This window comes from Rissa tridactyla, chromosome 3 (assembly GCF_028500815.1).
Source record: "Rissa tridactyla isolate bRisTri1 chromosome 3, bRisTri1.patW.cur.20221130, whole genome shotgun sequence".
Taxonomy (NCBI): Eukaryota; Metazoa; Chordata; class Aves; order Charadriiformes; family Laridae; genus Rissa; species Rissa tridactyla.
Window position 1 is genome coordinate 97,007,244 of NC_071468.1, and position 22,533 is coordinate 97,029,776.

The 22,533-nt window shown below is 35.6% G+C and overlaps 1 protein-coding gene across 1 annotated transcript in view; it reads left to right on the forward strand.

Annotated features, from left to right (window-relative positions):
* EYS (eyes shut homolog) overlaps window positions 1-22,533 on the forward strand; it is an 874,211-nt gene that overhangs the window by 67,790 nt on the left and 783,888 nt on the right. The window contains exons 5-6 of the mRNA XM_054197017.1: window positions 3,796-3,910; window positions 21,967-22,126. Of these exons, the coding sequence (XP_054052992.1) occupies window positions 3,796-3,910; window positions 21,967-22,126 (275 nt within the window). The remainder of the gene's footprint in view (window positions 1-3,795; window positions 3,911-21,966; window positions 22,127-22,533) is intronic.

A 22,533-nucleotide genomic window follows, 5' to 3' on the forward strand; every position in this document is an offset into this window, starting at 1 on the left:
TAATTCTCATAGTTTTCCCTATCATCTAAGCTGCACACCAGACTTTCTTGGTGAAGGAAGAGAATTCCAGTGACTCATCTCTTCCAAAGAGAAATATCCAGGACAGGTGAGATGAAGCATCTTCTGGGGGTTCCCAATTTTCTCAGTATAGAGGTACAGAGAAAGCTTGGACTGCTGTCCTAAACCAGATACTAAAACTGCATACTTTTAACATCAGATAAATATGGCAGCATAGGAACTTAGTTTCAATACTCAGCCAGTTTTGCCATTCAGTCCCCGAAGGCTCCAGTTAGTGATTGCAATATTTGTTAGTGTTTAGTGTTGATAAATTTAAAATTATTTCCTCATTTTTTGTCAAAATAAAATCAGTTTTCACTTAATCCCAAAGATTTAATAAATGTAAATTTTGCGTATATTTGTAAATGTGTACTTGGAAGGCGACTTGGAAGGAGAAAGCATTTTGAGGAGTATGAATCCTGTAATTTTCACAAGGAGACCAGATTCAGTAATTCGATTGTGAGAGCTGCAGTGTTGCTGAAATCGGTGCACTGAAACGTAGAGGAGGTGCTGAATTTTAGAGGGCCAACATTCAGCAGGTTTTACTGTTTTATTGGTTTTAGGATTCAAAATTGTCTTTGTAAATTTATGTCCTATATTAGCTACTTGAATAACAGAGGATATCGGAAGGCCTCTGTATAGGAACAGTGGTTTAACAGTTACAGTTTTCTTAAGTCATAGCCTTGGAAGCTTTCTGGCTGTGAGTCATGTTTTAATTCATTTTACCTAAAGGAAACATATCATTAACAATGTTGCTTTATTCAGGAGGTTTGCAGCTGCTCATTCAAAGTTTTAAGTGGAGGTTTTGTTTCACAATAATAATTGCCAAATGCTGTAGGTTATGACTGTGTCTAGTTAGTCCACAAAAAAATGCATGTGTTTCATTTGGTTTAATACTACTATTAATCTGATCCACTTTTACAGCATTTTAACATTTTAAATAAATGTAATGGCATTTAGCTCACATGCAAATTTAGCTCACAAATTCAAATAAAAGCTGAATTAACCTTTTAATCCTTTTTTGTTTTGGTTCGGTTGCCCCTATATTTTCTCCGTCTCCTTATGCCCAAGCTACATTCTGCTTATATTCATCACCGTCTCAGCTTGTATCTACTTATACTTTCTTCTTTATGAAAGCAGTTCTTGTCCATTCTAAACATATAACCAAACAGACTCAATATCATTTTCTTCACTTCAGTTATGATGTATGACTATCTTGTATCCTAATTCCATCTTTTCAGTCTTGTTATCATATACAACTTTGTGCTAAGAATCTAATAGTAGCATTTTTTCTTAAATGTCAAAATTTAAGGTGAATTCAAATAGGCAGTGAACAAGGATATCCATCACAATAAATTGTGATTGTTTACTTTGTATCTTCTTCTATTATCCTTGTTCTTTAGGACAATAAAAAGTCACAAAAAATGTGAAATGGTGTTCTGAGAAAATTTGTTCTATTAGTGTCATCTTTGGAACTTTGCTATTAACTTTGTGTTTATCTACTCTTACTTTCTCTGACATTGGTATGTCTATTGCAAAGCAAAAACAAAAACAGAAAAAAAGAGTAAATATAAAAATTAGAAGAAGCAGTTTCTAAAATTAGCTTACTAAATTATCTATTTTATGAAACAATCATAGATTACCTAAATTGATTGAACCAAGAAAGCTAGGAGTTCTTTCACCTGATTTCAGATAATAGGTAAAAACAAATCAGGAAAACAAATGTTGTAACTGAGTTTCCGGGATTTGGTTTTAAGTGTTATTTAAATATGGAATTATAACAAAAGATACAATTATTTATTTTATTATTCTACATTCTAATATATGATGAATGGTGCTATAATATAAAGGACAACAAATATGCTATCTGTTGATGAGTAATTTTGTTTAGAGGAAAACACAAGTATGTAACTACCTGATATCTTTGAACATGCTGAAATAAAAGCATCTCAGTATTATGAAAAACTACTTTTAGCTACAATAAATGAACTTGAAATCTGTTGAGAATAGAATTTGCAAGAATTTTGATTCCAAGTACTTCAAAGGTTAGCAGTATAATTATTAGATTTACATACAGCAATTGTGTCAAGAGGAAGGTGAGGATTATGTAGTCCATTGCTACTTGCACAGAGTGTCCTCCTGTGGTTGTGTCCATACTATCCTCAAAGAATGTAACTGTTTAGAGAAGATTTTCCCATATCCACCTACCTCTGTCCAAATGGTTCTACGCATGGACTGTGTGGATGCTCTCCAGAGGTTACTGGTGAAATCCAGCCTGTTTAACACTTCACCAAAGGCTAATAAGTGACTTTAGCTTCTGGACATGCTAGATGCCTCTGCACCTCCCTCAGAGGCACAGCCATACACCCTCATTAGGTGCCTTTAACTGATTTAGAATATATGGTTAACCCAGATATTTTCTATTGAAAGTTGTTGTTGCCTGACCATTTGCTATTGAAAATATATCTTTTACTCTCATCGGCTACATAACTCTGAGAGGCCTCATGCATTTTGAAATGAGGGATGGTGTTATTTTTTAAAATGGGGAGACATAAGTAACATGACTGAATCTCATATCCATTAGAAGCAAGAGCACAGGAAAAACAGAAGCAATTCTGTATCATCTTCATGATTTACAGCTTCTGGTCTGAGTCATTAGACAAAGTACCCCTCAAGAAAAGCTAAAGAAACTTCCCATCTATTACTCTTGGTTTCCTTCACGAACACAAATTTTCAGCTAACTCTCCATTTCTGTTCTCTTCTATTTAAATCTTTTCTTTCCTGCTACCAGAAAAAGCCTTTAGACAGGAGACCATGCTGAGCATGTTTGTAAGAACATATCAAGTGAATTTCACAGGGATTATGTATCTATCAAAACACAAAAGAGACTTCTTGCAGTCTGGATTTTACTTTTTGCACATTTTAAGCAATATATAAAATTCAAATATTTTTCTACGCTGTTCCATTATTGCTTTTGAATAAGACTTGTTTACTATCTATTTGAATCTCATCTTTTTTGTGTGTGTATAGGGGATTTTTTTAAACACTGGAGGGCTAGATAAGAAAAGGATTTTCTCCTACTAATGACAAGTGCTGACACGAAGCAGAATAAATGTCTGCAGTTCCTTTTACCATAGAAGGGTTATCCATGGCCCTGTTGGCATCACATGGAACTAACAGTTTCAAAACAGAATGCTAGTTTTGTTCTTTAGGGAAAATACCAAATTACAATTAAGCAAACACAAAAACAACTACGCATTGCCCTTATCACAGGTCCTTACATCATTCCTTACCTACTTAAGCATGTCATTGTTGCCTACTCTTTGTTAATCACCAGTAATGATTGATGCTAACTATTTTAAAATGTATTTATCATCATATTTTCCTCTCTGATGGTTTAATTGACTCATCCTTTCTAATAGATTTCCAAAACCTCATTTATAGCTTTTTATTAAATATTACCTCATTCGAGATTCTTTTTGTTTCTGGAAGATTATATAAAATATTGGTATGAAAATGCTTTAATCAACGGAAAAAAATATTTTATGGAGAAGACAAAATATCCAGAATCATTCAACTGATTTTTAATTTCTTGAAAACATGTACTGTTTATTTTAAATAACATACGAGGTCTGTTTTGTTACTGCAAGAACATTATTTAATAGAATTATGGAATATAATTAAATACAATTAACTTTTAAAACGCAAGTCCTCTAAAATACACTGGTGTATTTGCAGCTGCATGCCAGGATTCACTGGAAAGAACTGTGAGGAAGTAATTGACTACTGCAGGCTGCTCAGCATCAACTGTCTGAATGAAGGATTGTGTCTTAATGTAATTGGAGGATTCACTGTAAGTAATTTAATACATGTTAAACTAATTCAGTGCTCCAAACTATAAAAGCTTCAGACAAGCAGAACTTGAAATGCATTCATTACTCTAAGAGACAAGAGGGACTTACATTTATGTGTTTGTTATTTATTTAAATCAATAACACATGGACGATTCACTTGGGTAATATGGATTTTTTTATTACTTTTCTACTGAAACCGTGTTTTGTACTATATCAAGTATGAGAACTGAAGAGCATTTTTATACTAAAAAGAATATATAACTAATTGTGGTCCAGTGCTATTATCCACAGAGATTATAATCACAGCTATGTTGCAGCCTTTAAAAATACATTGCTTGAATTGAGTACATCTGTTGCCATTGTTTATCCAGAATCAAATTAGTAATTTAAACATAAGCACATTTAAACTTAATACAAACTTAGAAGTTTGATGACAAAAATGCAGTTCAGTGAGGTTGTTTCCAACTGACAATTTGAAAAAATGTAGTTCTGCTTGTTTTAACTCTCGAAATAGCTCCTGAAAATGTTGAGCAAGATCCATCATGCATCAAGATTCTTCTGACTGTAACTTGTCAAAAGTGAGGAAATAATAGTTTCTCCAATGGTAGTAATTGGGAACAACTTAAATGTTACTCTAAACAGCCACTTGCTCTGCAAATAACAGGAAACGATCACAGAATCACAGAATGGTTGAGCTTGGAAAAGACCTCTGAACCTCTTGTCTACCACACTGCACAAGCAGGGCCACCTAGAGTCATTTATCTAGTCCTATTTCAGTTACCTGTTTTGGGTGTTCAGACAAAATGTATTAGCATTACTGTCACTCTTTTCTTCAGGGAGTAGTAAGAGCACTCTACTCCGTAAGAGAAGGAAAACTGGAACCGAGGGTGACAGCAAGGCCAGCACAAACTGTGTCCTCACCAACAAGAGGCACAATCCCTCAATACCCACAAGAACGCAGCAGATCCACAGATTGAGCCAAAAGTCCAGTGATCACCACACAAGTACTTAGTGATGAAGCACGTTTGCAGTCAAGTTGGGTAGTCGACAGGTCAGAATCAGCAAGATACAAAGGTGAATACAAGCATACTGACAAAATAGCTCAGGAAAGGATCTGGTGCAAAGGCCTAAGCTTAAATGCAGCTGACGAGTAAATGAATGAAAGTGTGGACATCTCGGAGATGGGTTCTATTTTCACAGTAGAGTGGCGCAAGGTGACAGTGCCCGGCCACATCAGAGCTGATCTTGAACACAGGCAGTTAAACCTGTGAGGGAGGGGAAAAAGATCAGCAAGGAAGACTGCAGAGAAAGGTGATTATAGTTTGGTCAGCCCAATTAGAGCCTTGACAGTTTCTCTGAATATTCCTTGTATGTAATTATTCATTCAGGCCAAATATCGTTGCCTTTCTCATAATCACAAAAGCTAAAGAGGTGCTGATATTTTCTCCCCAACGCTTTTCACCTGACTCCTTGTGTTTGCTCATGTTCCTTGAGTCTTACCTGATCTGAAAACTGCTATATACAGGTGACAAGGGATTGTTTGTCTTATTTAATTATGGGAACAAAGGGAAAAGAAACTTCCAGTCATTTGTTTAAAGTGGCCGGCTCATATTTTTACGCCTAGATCTGTGTGCACATTCTAAGATACCCTTGTGGACATTTAAAGTGTCACTAAGAATTAAACTCATACCACTTTTGACTGCATCACAGTCTCCCTATTGCTGCATCTTATCCTTTCCCTTAGTCTCTGATCTTAATTACCAGGAGCAGCTGCTTAGGTTGACCTGTTACTCATTCAAATACTTGCATTTCCACAGATATGTAATCAGCTCTATAACAGGTCTGTAACAAGAATTTTACTTAAGAGCTTGATAAAGTTAGTGAAGTAAATGTTTCACATGTAAACGATAATTTCAGAAATTAATTAATACTGTATTACTGAAAGAAATAAGTATGTTGTATCTGCTAAATTCTTAATTCTGATGAAAATTCTTTTAAACTTTCCTTTAAGAACACTTTTAATACTACCTATAAATATATATTAACTAGAGAAATAGTATATAAATGTACTTTAATGCAGAATATGAAGTAATTTGCAAAATATTGCATAGCAGAGATTTATGCTAATAGAGTACTAAAACTTCCATATGTAGAAAAACAGAATTCTAATTCTTGCTTTGTTGAGTATGCTATATATAATATACCCACAGAAGAATAAAATAGATGGCAAGGCATTCTCTCTGAGAATTTGCCTCTCCTAACCGTTGGCAGCAGATGAAACAAACAGAAATACTGAACCCAGTTCTGCTGCACTGAAATAAAAGGGTTCATGAAAAGATATACTGATTTCAAAATGTTTGTGTCTCCCAGTTAACTTGTCTACATGATAGAAATATTAGATCCAAAATAGAAACATTGCTTTTAGTTCTTGTCAGCTACTTATGTTATGTCCGCTTATATCAAGCAATAGCAAAATTTACAGTATAACAATTAGAATACAAAAGTGATATAATTAATCAGTGAGGACAACGTTGTGGTGGATTGACAGGTCCCACTGGACACCTGTCCCTACCGAGCCACTTTATCACTCCTCAGCAGCACAGGGAGGGGAGGAGAAAACAAGATGGAAAAAAACTCGTGGCTCAAGGTAAAGGCAATTTAATAAAGCAAAAGCAAAGGCCGCTTGCGTAACCAAAGGAAAACCAAAGACTTATTCCCATCAGCAGGTGATGTCCAGCCACTTCCCAGGAAATAGGGCTTCCGTACACATAGTGGTTGCCCTGGAAGACAAATGACATAATAACGAATCCCCCCTGTTTTAGCTTCTATCGCTGAGCAGACATCATGTGGTATGGAATACCACTTTGGTCAGTTTGGGTCAGCTCTCCCAGATATGTCCTCTCCCAAGATCCTGCCCACCTCCAGCCTACTGTTAAGGGAGGAATGTTGCAGAGACAGCCTTGATGCTGTGGGAGAACTGCTCAGCAGTGGCCAAAACACTGATGTGTTAACAACACCCTTCTAGCTGCCAAAAAAAGCACAGCACTATGAGGGCTGCTATGGGGAAAGTTAACTCCATCCCAGCCAGACCAAACAAAAATGCGTATGGCATATGCAGACATCAAAGTGAATAAAACACAAAATAGTTAACACCCAAAATTTTAGCAAAGCAAACAAAAATTGGATACCAAATTTTTGTGTAGTTAGTAAGCATGCTAACATTTACTGTTAGACACAAGCAAAATAGGTATATAACAGGAAAACTTTTTATAAATAATCCTCAAACTTATACACCAGTATAAGATATGATACTTTGTTAGGAGACACTGAATTAGGCTATAAGATGGAGCTAAATGACCTGTCACGGCAAAGGTTAATTTTTTTATGTTTAGACTTTGATTCCTACAGAAGTTAATGGTATGGTATGGTATAGCACCTGTTAGAAAACTAGTATGATGGGACTTTGGGACTGAAAAATAAGACTGAGCAGACGAAAGGAGGAAAACATGACAAATACTGAAGAGCCAGATACAAATTACTGGAATTTTCTGATGAAAATATACGTTATACTGAACCACAGTTGAAAATCGTGGCCCTTTTCCTTGACAGTCAGTCTGTGGTGGGGCATCTTTATCTGTAAGCTAAGCAGTTGTACATCAATTATAGGTTAAACTCTCTTTGAAGACACAGATAACTATGGATTCTGTCCAGCCAGTTTTTTGCTTCTCTTAGTTGTAACTTTCTTGATCAAAATTTATTTTTTCCCCGTAGAAAATAAGTATTTTCAGTATTACCAGAAAATCAAACACTCACGAGTGATTTGAGAATTCCAGCTGAGAGAATTAATTTCTTTTACATAAGCAGATTTGGAAGTACTGAAACATTCAATGCATTTGTGTAAGTGGTACTAAGCAGTCGACCTCAAAAAAAAACAAAACAAAACAAAACAAACAACCCCAAAACAAAATATTTTAAAAAAAATCAAGGTGTTGAATCTTGAAATCTAATAAAAAAAATATTTTTGTTCTGAAATTCATCTCTCATTTAGTTTCAAAGAGTAGTAAATCCTTAGAATTGAAACAGTATTGTGGGGGGTTCTTTTCAGTATTTCTGGAAGCTATTGGCACAAGTCATTGATCACTAATTAGTATTAAATTATAAGTAATTGTAATGATAATGGTTAGTCTGCTTACATTTATTATATTTAGTAATTTATTACATGCTTCTAAAATTATCTCTGTCGATTAAGAAATCCCTCTGACTAATGTATGTCAACTTTCTGCAAGATAATAACGCTTAGTTACAGGAAGCATTTATGGATGATGCGGTTGTGTCAGATAAACATGGGAATTATTACTTCGTAGGAAATGGAACTTCTCCTTGCATTTCATATTCTCATATTTCATATTTTCATATCTCAATTCTCATTTCTCATATTTCAGAGTACAGCTGTAATAGTAACAAATAATTTCCTTTGTTCTTTCCTTTGTTGCCCATCATCCAAAGTCATGATGTATATATTGAGACAGGATTTCTCAATAGAAAAATAATATGTAGTTGAATAATTAATTCTAGTTAACATAGCTTAATGAAAATGGTTCACATCAGAAAAAGCAGATTTAATGAGATGACAAAATGGATAGTGATGGAGAAATATTTTCTGCTGCAATTCACTCATTAAGCAAAATAAATCATTTAATGGAGCCAGTACAATTCAAAGGAAGAAAAAATTTGAATCTTGGTGGGTTTAGCGAATCAACTGTATTGAAACAGGAAAGTTTTAGTTGCATGTTCTGCTTTTTGTATCGCACATACCACCCTGCCCCCATCCAGAAGAAGCAGAAGATAACAGTTTGCGTAGCTAGATGTTATGCCAGCTGCCAAGATGACTGTAAAAGAGCTTGACTGCTGTCTAAGATAAATTTTGGATTATTTTTTTTTTTAATTAGGAAAAGTATAAGCTGATTAAAATATTATTATTATATTATTTGGCTTATAGGCTTAAAGATCTGTGAAGTAGTTGTTATTCCAATTTTAAAATTTTACTTAGATTTATTTGTAAATCACATGAAACTAACTAAAAACTGAGTGAATTGTCAAAGAGGGAAATAATTATAAATTGGGAATTATTGTCCCCTATGACTGTTTTTAATGGACCTCATGGCAATTTAGGTTTGGACTAGTGATTTGTAGTACTTTAACGTGGTAGAAAATACAAAACTCTTTCTGCTGAAATGTGCAGATGACCACAGAAAAAGGTAGTGTAGTTAATAATAAGCCAATCTGATCAGGATTTCTTGGTAGGCTGAGCTAAGGAAAAAGTATATTCGGAGACGCAAATGCAATGCTGTATGCACAGGAAAAAGAATGTGAGCTACATAGAAGTGACTGTTTCCTGATAGTCAGCGACAAAGACGACAGCTTTGAGCTCAAGGTAGATATTAAATTTGATACCACGCTATTGATGAAGACAGAAAGACAATCCCTGTAGTCGTAAATAGAGCACTTGTGTATGGAAGCATTTTTAAGTGGTCATACTTCAGTGACTGTCAGTGGAGGGTACATCATAGGTAGTTCTATCATATAAATTTTTTTAACAAGGATGAAAAACTGGAAAACTCTATTAGCAACGAGTTTTATGGAAAAACAACACCTTAAACCTATATTCTCAAACACATGTACAGATACACAAAGTTAAGCCAGTCCAGGGGCAATTAGTTTTCTTCGGAAGAAAAACGGAGGATTTATTGTATTTAAAATTTTTAACTCCAGGTACCAGAAAATGTTGAAGCCCCATTAGCAAGGAAGTGCTAACAGTATTGTGCATAAACTGTGCAGCTGCTTCTTCTATGCACTACTGATTATACCAGGAGCATTTTCAAAAATTCTTAGCTAATAAAATATGGTTTAGAGCAGTGTATTAGCAGTTTTCTTTTAGATCAAAAGGCCAGGTCATATCTGTGCTGTCCTAGTGAGTAACTTCACCAGACATTAAGTTTCATGAGGACCTACTACTGTGGGATCCAAAACCCCAGATTCCCCCAGAAGGCTGGAAAACTTACTGTGGACTGCTTCTAGTAGTCAATGCAGCAAACTCGTTCCACTGATATTAAACGGTTGGGAAAAGGCTCTATTTCCCAGAGTTGCCATAAATAGTCAAAACATTTAAAAATCCCATTCTATTTGGATGCTTACTTTGTTAGCTAAAATTAGCTAGTTTCTAAAATACAGAAAGACAATATTGCAGTTTAAAAATTGGGATATAATTTGAACATATCATTTTAACATGTGGCAAATAGAGTGTTTGAACATTACAGCTCTCCCTCTTTCAGAACTACTGCTATGTAAAATTCCATTGTTTAGTATTGATTTGTCAATTATTGCAAGAACACTGCTATTGAATTTCTCCCCTTTTGCAGCTGCAATTTTGGAATAACTTTTAAAAATCTGTACAATCACTGTTGAACTTCTGAAGAAAATATAATATAGCTTATTTTTCTTTGGTATCCATCACCTAGGAAAATTTTTAATTAATACTATCCTGATTTGACAACTTTATCCTAAACACCTCTGCCTACTCAGTATTAGAAGACAGGGTCCACTGTTTTAAGGAAAAAATCAAATTATAACAAGTTTAACATAAACCATACTTTTACAGTTACTAATGTATGAACCAATTGCAGATTCCAGCAGAAGTTTATTCAATAAAACTATTCAACTGCATTGTTTTGACAATATGATAATCTGCTTCTTAAAAACAATTTTTAAAATATCTGCCCAGAGAGACACATTTCAATAGACATTTCTGTTCTCATGGCAACTTTTATTTTTCTTAAATGGATTTTATAAATGAAAATTCAGTGTTCTTAATTTGCAGTTGACAGTATTTCCTCAGTGCTTTTAATTTGAGCGTCTAAAGGAATTTATGGCTATAGATATCTGTTATCCTTATCTTTTTGTGAAGATGGGGAAAGATGAACAGTTCCCAAAGGACAACTGACAGGGAAGAAAGAGCTGTTGTTTCTTTCATGCTGATCATACTGCTGCCACATACTAACCACCTGGGAGAATATAGTGGTTTGGGTAGAGCTATCCCAGTGAATTAGACTTGCTCCAGCAACGCCTCTTGCACAAGGAGACTGGGCAGTAAAAACAGGTAAAGAGGGAATGCAAACAAGGAATCACCTGGGGACTTTAAAGCTTGCCTCTAGGTCCCAAGGGGGAATCAGGTACCTAACTATCTATTTACCCACAGCAAGTGGCTTAGATCAAGGCAAAATAATTATCCCTGCTTAAGATCCCATTTTTTTCCTGAATTATTAGTATTAAAGTTTAAAAAAAATATATAAGACCAAACTGATACTGAAAAAAAAAATAAGCAATTTAGTGTAAATTTTGAGGACAACAGAACTGTCAGTTACCAAATTTTTGAAGATGAGCAGTTTCTAAAACACAATATTGGGAAAATCAAGAGTATGAAGAGCCAGGTTTCTGGCATACAAGCTTTCTTCACTCTCTAGGCAGAAACAAAAGATTAAGTTCTTTGGTTTCAACCACTGAATTGCATAGAATTTACAAAATACATAGGCCAGTTATGCCAACCCACAGAACTGCACTGAAGCAAAAGAAGATGGAGCCCTACAGCAGTTGCAAGCAGGAGATTTGGAAAAGCTGCACACTCTCTCTTATTTCTGCTCTGCCATACACTTCTTATGGAAGGGCATACAGATTAAAAATACATTCAACCTTTTGCAGGGTGTAAAAATGCTGGTTTACAGCATTATTTTTTTTCCCTAACAGTTCCATGCTATGTTACGAGCAGCTGTCTTTCAACTTATACTGTTTGCATAGTGTATCCAAGTCCATTTTGTCAATATGCCTTTCTCCCATTATCCTGACAAACCACTGATTCGTGCAAAGCTATGTGCTTACAGCTGACGAAGGAATTGGGTTATATAGGTGCAAAACCTGAAACTGAAAGACGAAGTGAAAGCAATGCCATTGTAAGGTCCATTACCATTTACATCCAGTACACTTGAGACAAGGACTAAGCAAATCATACATATTGCTTGAATAGCAGGGCTGTTTTGGCAAGCAAATAAACACTAGAGCAGTATTAAGGAAAGAGACAATAATCTGTGTCATCATTATGAGTTCTACAATTACACCTACTGTTAGTCATTCAAAGCAAATATTTAAATTTTCTTTGAGAAACTGTACTGACACTGAAATGTGAAATTTTATGTTGGAATCGTTGTCAATGGACGTCCTGCTGCCTTCCAAAAGAGCAGCAGGAATTGCTGCTTATTTCTGGCTAGTGTTCATACAGCGCTGTGGAAGTAGATTGGGCTGTTAAGGGGGAGTGAAGCTAAGCAAAAAGAATTAATGTTTTTAACTTCTGTAAGTAATTTGCAGAATATGTGTTCTGTAAACATCAGGTGTTTGCCTATGCCTGGGGAATACTGATTCATAAAACCTTGTACGTATAAACCAAAACCAAATCAGAGAACACCTAATTACATACCAACATGCATACCTTCAGACAATTGCTCCCCAGACACTCAATTTTTTCTTTGTTATATGGACATCCATTTAATAGTGTATATCAAATAGTATGATCCACTGCAACAGGGTAGAAAAATTAATATAATAGAAAAGGTTGGTATCTAAAATCTTGCTCTGCAGATGGTTCTGTGGCTGTTCAAGTTATATTCTTTTGATCCTTTTCCTCACAACCATATATCAAAGCCAGCACTGTTATATTTGGAGTTTTATGGTGATACTGAGATATTTCAATAACAACGTGTGGACTGAGATAGTATATGGCTGATAAAGTAAAATTGTGAGTACAAATGAATAGTCGGTCTCTGGTAAAACAGAAGAGGCTTACATAGTAATATAAAGAACTGTCCTCACCATAGCCAATATGTTCCTTTTGTGGGGGGACGGGTAGATGAGGGAGAGAAGAGAGAGGAGAAAGGAGGGAACCTCTCCTTCTCCTGTGATTTTTCCCCATGTCAGAAAGCCGGTACATGGTACACATTCAACAGAACTTGCGCAGAAATTACACTCAGGCAGACAAAGCTCCAAGTTTCATCCCTAACCAGATGAGGTTTGCCCTTGTGGGTGCACAACCAGACCCGCCAGCCAGCTGTCAGGCTGGGAATCAATCTGCTTCTTTTCAGAAGAGTGGCAAGCAGTGCCAAGCCCTGCAGGCCTGCAGTACACCCTACATCAGCCTCAACAGCCTCTGTGCAAACTCCGCTGCTGCTGCTCCCCTTTGCCACTTTGTAAGTTCTTCCCTGAGGAGCACTTGCAGTCCTAATGCTCTTTGATAATACTTTATCCCCAGAAGTCTGACTAAATTTATAACCCAGAAGTAAAGCATCTGTATGCAGAATTAGCAATAATCTCCAGAATTGAGCTACATCCATCACACTGCTTAGATCTCGTAGCCCTAAGAAGGCCTCAGACTTATTCTTAGAAAAGCCATTTGCATTTATTGCATGAGAGGAGAAATAAGCTCTAGATAACATATCCAAAATGAAGAGGAAGTACAGCTGAGAGAAAACATTACCTTGTTTAACAAATGCAGTTCTTTAAAAAAACCCCAACACATTAGGGCTCTTTGAAAGCCCTCTGCACTGTATCAATCAACATTTGTTTTATGAGTATAAAAAAGCCATAAGGAAACAAACATTTAATATGTCTGGCATACTATATATTAAAGCAGTTGGTTGGAGTGATAAAATTGTTATGAATATTTATAAGAGCTCTACTAGCAATGCTAGAAGCAATGAAAATTGGCACTGCAAAATCTACTGCTCTCAGATGCAACTTTTATACTTATGTACAACATATAAAATAGATTATTGTCATTTTCCTTTTAAAAAAAATCTAGTCTTTCCTACTGTTTTCTCCCCATGGACTATGTGAGCAATAGTTTCATCTCTGTGAAGCCACTTTGCCACTGTCATTAATTCTATCGATGTCTCTCCCGTATTTGTCCTTCCAGCGGACTGTTCAAACAGCAGTAGTTCAAAGTCAGATACTTCCATTAGGGGCTAGTTTTGCACAAGTTAATTAGTCCATTTTCTTCCACACAATAGCAGTAATTCTACAGAAGAGTTCACATAAATTTTAAAATGTCCTATACGGTTTTGCACTTCTTCAGTATTTAATTTGAACTTTATCAGAACAACCTTTTCCTGCTTTTCTTATGCGATTGAAATAAACAGCATCAAAGCACCCTAGGTACATTTCATATGTGCTGTTAAGTATCTCTGAGCAGCACAGAAGCTAATGAACAGTAGAATTCTTCATGTAATAAACTAAGCATCATCTTGCTTTCCAAAAGTTAATTTAAATGAAAAATATTTAGCTGAAGCTCTGATCATGTAATACCTTTACACTGTTTTATACAATGTGTCTTAATTGGCCTACTAGAAGGGCATATAACATTAATACAGAGTAAAATACATAAGAAATAACCAATAGGAATGTTTTGATTCATTTCTAAATGAAACTTCTATGATAAAATGAAATAGTAATTTTAAGCCATTGTCAGTAAAGTAAACAAAAGGACAAGACAGCAAAAATAATGAAAAATAAAATACACAAAATTGGTAAATATTACAATGAAAGATGTGCTACATTGTTTTTTATTGATAAAATGTAATGCCATTTCTATGAATCGTGTGCAGAGGAAAAATAATTAGATAATTCTGAGATGGTAAAAGAGGCAATATAAGTTTTAGACAATAGGAATGGAAAGACAAAAATACCTTACGAATTTCAAGGAGAAAGGAAAAATAATCTTAAGCAATCAGTGTTCATATAAGAACAGTAGCAGTATTTCTTATTACTTTTGTACTATGAAATAGTTTCTATATCAAAGACCATACAACCCACAGTCCAGATGCTTCAATTTTATATGGAAAGAGATGAAATATATACAGGAAGATGAAAACCTGTACCTGGGTGGAATGTCCTGTTTGTTAAAAAGGGACCATATGCAAACATAAGAGTCTGTAATGCACTTCCATGTTGTAGAAACACAGAAAGGACAATGCTAACAAGAAACTATATAATTTTTTTGGTTTTCAGTAAAGAATTATAATTTTTACTGCATATAGTGGAGCCAGAATTCGTGTAGGTAAAAGTTTAACATGTTGGATACTAAGTAGCTGCAATGTTAATAACCACAGCCTTTAAAAAAATAATTTTAAAAGTAATCTTTCAATGACCTAAGGTGCTAGTTATTCAGCCATATACAACTATATAAAATAATATGTTATTGCCTAACAGAGCAGCTAGGCAATTCAAGCATTAAAGAGAACAGAAAAGATTAATTTCATCTGGTATGAAGAAGTTTTGCAGCCAGAGGCATATTTTATTGTCTTTAGATAAGATTTTTAGCCTGTTTGTGTCAATATGTATCAATGGACACAAATTGATACAAGAGATGTTCCTGCTTGATATAAGGAAAAATGTTTTCACTGTGCAGTCAGTCAAGAACTGGAAGAGCTTTCCAGAAATGTTGTGCAGACTCCGAACTTGGATTTTCAAGGCTCAGCTGAATAAAGTTCTGAATAAAGTTCTGAATAAAGTTCTGAGCAGCCTGGTCTGATCTCATAGCTGACCATGCTTTGAGCAGGAGATGTTATTAGCGACCTCCTGATGTCACTTCCCCCCTGAATTATGTGGTGAGTAGAACTAGGGAAGTGATAGTCCCACTGCACTTAGCACTGGTGAGGCCCCATCTCGAGTACTGTGTGCAGTTTTGGGCCCCTCACAACAAAGAAGACATTGAGGTGCTGGGACGGGTCCAGAGAAGGACAACGAAGCTGGTGAGGGGTCTGGAGAATAAGTCTTATGAGGATCAGCTGAGGGAGCTGGGATTGTTTAGCCTAGAGAACAGGAGTCTGAGTGGAGACCTTATCACTCTCTACAACTACCTGAAAGGAGGTTGTAGTGAGGTGGGGAATGGTCTCTTTTCCCAGGTAACAGGTGAGAGGAAACAGCTTCAAGTTGCACCAGGGGAAGTTTAGACTGGATATTAGGAAAAATTTTTACACTGAAAGGGTTACTAAGCGTTGGAACAGGCTGCCCAGGGAAGTGGTTGAGGCACCATCCCTGGAGGTATTTAAAAGACAGGTAGACATAGTGCTTAGAGATATGGTTTAGTGATGGTTTTGTCAGAGTTAGGTTGATGGTTCGACTAGATGACCTGAAAGGTCCCTCCCAGCCTAGGTGATTCTATGATTCTACAGTGTACTATATATCGATATACACATATGTATCACTATATATCTATAGTGTACCATAGAGTACACTAAATAACTAAAAAGGTGATCTACAAGCAACAAAACAGAGTAACTTACAGATGATATGTTCAATTTTAATGTTTTCAATAACAATGATATTATTGAATGATGTTCTTGTTGCATAGTGTAATGTTCTTTTTTAAAATATTAATGCGATTCCTAAATATTATTTTTCCATTTCCCTTGCCAGTGCATGTGTTGACTTCTTTTATGCTCAATGCTTGAGTCAAAACTTCACTAAATTTTTCTGTCCTAAAACTATGTTAGGCAACAGTGGAGTACGTAGGTATTTAAACAGGAGCTATGCTAGGACTGGAAATTTACAATTTATACAAAATGCACAGATTTATCAGCTATTCCCCACAGTTACCTACTTCTGGTAGGTAACACAGAGTCATAGAATCACAGCATATCTTAACTTGGAAGGGATCCATAAGGATCACTGAGTCCAACTCCCTGCTCCTCACAGCACTACCTAAAACCAAGTCATATGACAGAGAGCATTGCACAGACGTTCCTTGAACTATGACAGGCTTGGTGACTCATCATCCTCTCCTAAAGAGTCTTTTCCTAGTGATAATACATGGCAATGTACATGGAAAATGTATTGAGTACATTTCCATGTCAACTAGCTCAAACTCATAGTTAAGCCTCTAAACATTTGGGGATTTTTTTGTACAGCTATACTTTCATTGTTAGTAAACAATCATAAACGTGAAATGTTATATCAGACTATGAGATATCAGTGCCCTTTAGTCTCTCCCACCTGAATAAGGTGTACAATCAACACATTAAACATCACAATAATACTTTGCAACCAGAATTCCCTTGTTCCCTTTTTCATCTTGACACTTCAGCTGAATATATCTAAAGTCATTAGGCAGCTGTGCAAAATTAAAAATAAAGTTTTTATCTGGAATTTTCTGTTTTATGAATTTCCCTTTCCAGTGTAGAAACTGGTGGTTCAGGATTTTCATATCTTAACTGAATCACAAAAAGCATCCACAAAAACTTTACACAAAGAATTATTTTTTTAATGAATCACATGGCAACAACTATCCTCCAAACAGAAATAACAAGTAGAGTGAAAGCAGCATCTAATGTTTCTTTTGTGTTGGTTGCATAAACCAACCAAAATAAGGTAGAATATTTTTTAACAGTTTTCACATTGAAAAATAATTGCACTGATTTTCCAAATAAGATGTTCTGATGGTTGCGTGATCTTCAGCCAACAGGAATTAAGCTGGCTTCCCAGAGTAGCAAAGGATTGTGATAATAGGCATACTCACTGAAAACTAAAAAACTCCAGCTTCGATTATTCATAATTAGGAGCAAATTAAGCAAACAGACAAACAAAAATCTTATGTAACATGAGTTAATGAGAAATAGAAAAATGAAGTAGTGATTGGGTCTTTCAAAATTTCAACTTCTTTTTGATTCTCATGACTCAACTAATCTAACAGATGGGTTGTTTTTGGGTAAAAGGAAAACAGGCCCTGAGCCCTATGAGTCCTAAAAATAATCAATAACCTAAGAAAGAAATCTGGACTGAATTTTACTACTGTACTTTTTTATTATTTATTTTATTATTTATTATACTGTATTATACTTTTATTAAAATTGTAGGCTAAATATTCACTGCAAATGGAACAGGTACCTTTCAGACATGGTCTTCTCTCCCACCAGTCCCCATATTTTGTGGTTTTATAATAAAACAGTACTGTATATACTGTCTATGTGTTTTATAATAAAACAGTACTGTATATACTGTCTATGTGAAAGCTGTTCAGACCTACACCTTGCATAAAAAAGTATGAATTTAATAATATGGAACCGACAACTTTGTGTAATATTGAAATAAGTTCTTTTCCTATGTCTCATGAAAAAGCTCAAGGAATGGGCAAGTTAGCTGAGTTTGAACTATTTAAAAAAAAATAGTTAAAATCAAGCTTGTGCTCAAGTTTAAACCACTTTTCAAGGATACAGAAATTCCCCAAATCTCTTCTTTTCTGACTTCCCTATTTAATAAGGAGCTGGCCCCTTGAGATAAGGAGGGTGGCTGTAGAAATATCCCATAAAAGTTCAGCCAGCCAGCTCAGCACTGTGTATTTCTGAAGTACCTAACTTGTAATAAAATTCTTTAACCTGTTTATTAATGCCAGTAAGATCAGACACACTTTCTCCCTGTGCTGTATAAATTTTGTGGTGCCTTCAGCAGCTGTTTCCAAGACTGCACAATAAGTTTCTAGTACATGCTACAGCTTCTTGTTGATTATTTTTCATCCTTCAATATCTGCCCTTTCTTCCGCTACTGCCAAACACTCCAAAAATGCACATTCTTAATTTCCCTTTCTAGGGTATAATTAAATATTAAGAGATTTTATTATTTTATAAAGTCTGATGAAAAGAGATATGGTGTCTGCTTGAGTTATGCAAAAGTGAAGTTCATCTTCCCCCTCCCTAAATGAGATGTGCATGGATAGAATTCTACTTCATCAGAGGGCAGAGGAATACTTGTCACTGTAAAAATGTAGTTTGTTTTCCCCTCATATGTCAAAATGAAAGAATGAAAGAATGTCATCTCTATTAAAAACAATTAATTAATTCAAGTTATGACATTTTCCTGCCCAGACCCCTAATATTGTTACCTGAAATTAGGGATTTGTATGAATGTATTTGTATCATATTAGAGATGACGTACCTCCTCTCCTAATATCACTGGATGTGAATCAGTGGCAAAGGCTCTGGCCCACGTTCAGAGCGATGAACCTCTCATAACATCTGTTGATATGAGAGGTTAAACTCCAGTGGAATAGTGGCCTCGCTTACCTTTATCTACAATTGCTATATATCTATATGCACGCATTTGTTATATGTCATAAAAGAAGGCTCATTCTAATAAAAATTCTAGACCATTCAAGGTCTAGAGAGGGTGAGAGAGGAATGGAAAAATAGGTGACTCTTCTTGCTAGACCAGTCCCCTGAAGGGACTCTGGGCTTCCTAAAAGATATTTGAAGAATCTGCAGAGCTAGACTGCCACCTGAGAGATCCTCGCTGAAAAAATTGACCTCTTCTGCACACTGCCTAAACTGCACTGCCAACACATGAAAGAAAATCCATTCTGGACAATGCATGCCAGAGCAGCTGAAGACGTTCAGGAATTATTATCATCACAGTAGACAGGATACTACGGCTGTAGTAGCAGAAAGCTGAGCCTCCTTTGTGGGTCCCTTAGCAGCTCAGATCTGGGAGAAATGAGTAACAGAGATCAGCCACTTCAGCAGCCATCAAGAACTAACAGGGTAATAATGGCTCATATAACACAAGCAGGATATGGGGAACTGAATGCCTCCAGTTACATGTTATGCCAACTCCAATATACTCTAACTGAGATAAAGTTGTTAAAGGAGAAGCCTGACCAGAGCATTTTCACTGAATCCTTGCAGTCTGTGGATTGAGAGAGGAAATCAGGTGTTCCCACACCAGCATCACTTAAGAGCTATAAAAATGAAATTTCTGCCCTTGGAGTTTCCAAACCTCTAACAGTGTGGAACATGTTAGGCGGGATATCCACATGACAAAGCAATGTATTGCCATTGTGATTCAGCTCCAGGATTTTCAATCAGTGTGTGTTACAGCAGTATTTGATATAAATGTGGAAGCAGACTTAAAAAAACTACCAGTAAATTATTCTACCTCTCTTTTTTCTTATTTTTTTTTTCAGAATAATTTGCAAGACAGTAATATAGTGCTTGAAAAAAAAAATGTTTAGCCTGTGCAATGACAGATATAGTAAGTTAAGACCAACTCATTTTCTCTGTTTATGCTAAAAAGTCATTCTCACACTCTGGTGTATTGTAGGCTAATGAATCAGTGTTGTAAACTTTAGGTCCTTAGCTGTTCCAGGCATGGCAGAATTTATTGACAGCTATAGAATTATCCTTATTTAAATTTTTGTACACAGTTTGAAGTCAAAAGAACATAACCTTCTCTTTTATAGAAAAGAGATGTATTCTAATTGGAAGCAGGATGTGATTAAAAAGATCTCCCCAAGTAAGTCCCTTAATCCAGTTCACTAAGTAGCAACACGTTTGTTGTCTATGAACTGAATTTCTTTATGTTCTTTGCTGTTATTTTCTTTCCAGTTTGAGTGACTTCTACAGTTTCACTTAGGCACACATTTTACATGCAAAAAAAGTAGTAAGATTATTTTTTTCCCTGATATTAAGCTAAGGTTTTTATTTTCTGTATTTTAAAAATTTTCATAGCTGCATCAACATAGGAAAATAATAATACTACTTTTTTGTCATTTGGCCAAACAGCGTGTGCTGAGTTCTTTAAATCTTTCGTCATAAACCAGTCACTCAAGTTCCTAATATTGAGAATATCTGTAGGAAAAACTGATAAAATAAACAACAGCAAGGATATGCACATCAGTTCTACTCTATTTGTGTAATGAGTGGAGAAAAAAATCTGAGGAGAAGGAAAAAAAAACATAAGAGAATATGTAAGACAAAAATTGTCTCATACCCAGTTTGATCTCTAAATTTTGGGTTGAGTTGGGGTTTTCTCCATATATTTTAAAAGTAGCAGAGCACCCTATACACATGAACATCTTCATTTTGCAAGTCATCTTACCAGGCAATTGAAAACTGAAAAAAAAAAAAAAAAAGGTTATTATACCAGTTTTCAACAAGCAGTATGCTGTTGCAGTGATTTCAATTCAGCTTAAAAACATGACTTAATGTTGGTGGAAAGCTCTGGCTTAAGCATCGCTGAGACTTGTCCTTTAATTATCCTCAAAACAATTCAGATGTAATCTGGAAATAGTGATTTAATTCCTGAATGCTGTCTTGCCAGTAATATGTTTCACCCCAGGTGCAGCAAAGCCACTTTGCTAGATGAAAAGTAAATGTAGTTTCCACAACAACTCACTCTCTGGCATATTTTCTCCACTCTGAGAACATATTTTTTAAGTGAGTATGTATCCACCAGGAAGAGGGTTAAACTTAAGTGAACTTATTTGAAGTAGCTCTTTTTTGCAGAATGGACTTAATAAAATATTTAAAGAAAGAAAATACGGGTTAAACAGTTTTAATATTGTAAATAGTAATGTTTAGTGACTGAGCAGACAAAACGTCAATGACAATTTCCAAATAAATACTGTCCTTATGAGCAGCTCTAGCCTTCTACATAAAAACTTCACTAGATAGCTTCAAACCTTCCCCTTTCCTCTGAAGAAATTATTTTTATTTATTTTAGTTAACAGATAGGGTCAGAATGTATAACAGAAGCTCCATATTATGTTTTCTCATTACTGGTTTGCCACTGTTTGTCTTGCAGGCTGTGTTAGTATCACTGCCTGGTTTTTCCCTCACTCCAGGCCTTTTAAATTCTTTTTTCACACATAGTTCTTCTTTTCCTGCAGGCAGCTCCATCCATCAGAGCCAGTAATTATCTCTGCCATTTCCTCCTACTCATGCGTCCTCTTTTCCCACATTTTTTCAACCGACATGGTAGATGAGTTCTGCCTCTCAACTGTTTTATCATCTGCAAATACAGGCATGAAGAATAGTCTCAGCTGGATGCAACACTGCATTCTACAGTACTTTCACTCAGCAGTAAAACATAAGGCCCAAAGAAATTCCTACAAAATTTCACATTACATTTTCATTTTGTGTTTTCTTTGTTGTTGTTTTTTGTTTGTTTGTGTGTTTGTTATATCTAGTGTCTCTGTGCACCTGGATGGACAGGAGAATTTTGCCAATTTGCTGAAAATGCATGTTTAATTTACCCAAATAGTTGTCCTGATGGAGCAACTTGCATTGATAAGAGCCAACTGAGAGACCAACCTTTGTTTCAGTGTTTGTGTCCTCATGATTTCACAGGTAAGTCATATACAAATCATGTAGAAGTTTGTAGTTTCGTTTCCTTTTAAATATTCAAGTGTTCAATGCTGAATTTTCAAAAATAAGGAATCGAGAAGGGCTTGGATGAGTAATCACATCTCTCTGCATTTTCTGTTCTCTGCTCTGATGCCTACAACATCTAAATCTAACTTACAGGTTACTTCTGAAGCTTACACATGAAGATTATAGTAAGAACAGACCCAGAGTAGGCTTCAGTTTAAGCGACTAAGCGTATGCCTACACGTAGAAGTTCTGCATGCGAGCTAGATGTCTGTGTTCTCATTGTAGTTCTTGGAGATCTAATTAATGAAAGCAATGAAGCGCAGGGAGTTTGTTAGTTTGTATCAGCCTGAATTTGTTCAGATAACTTTAGTAATTTTTCTGAG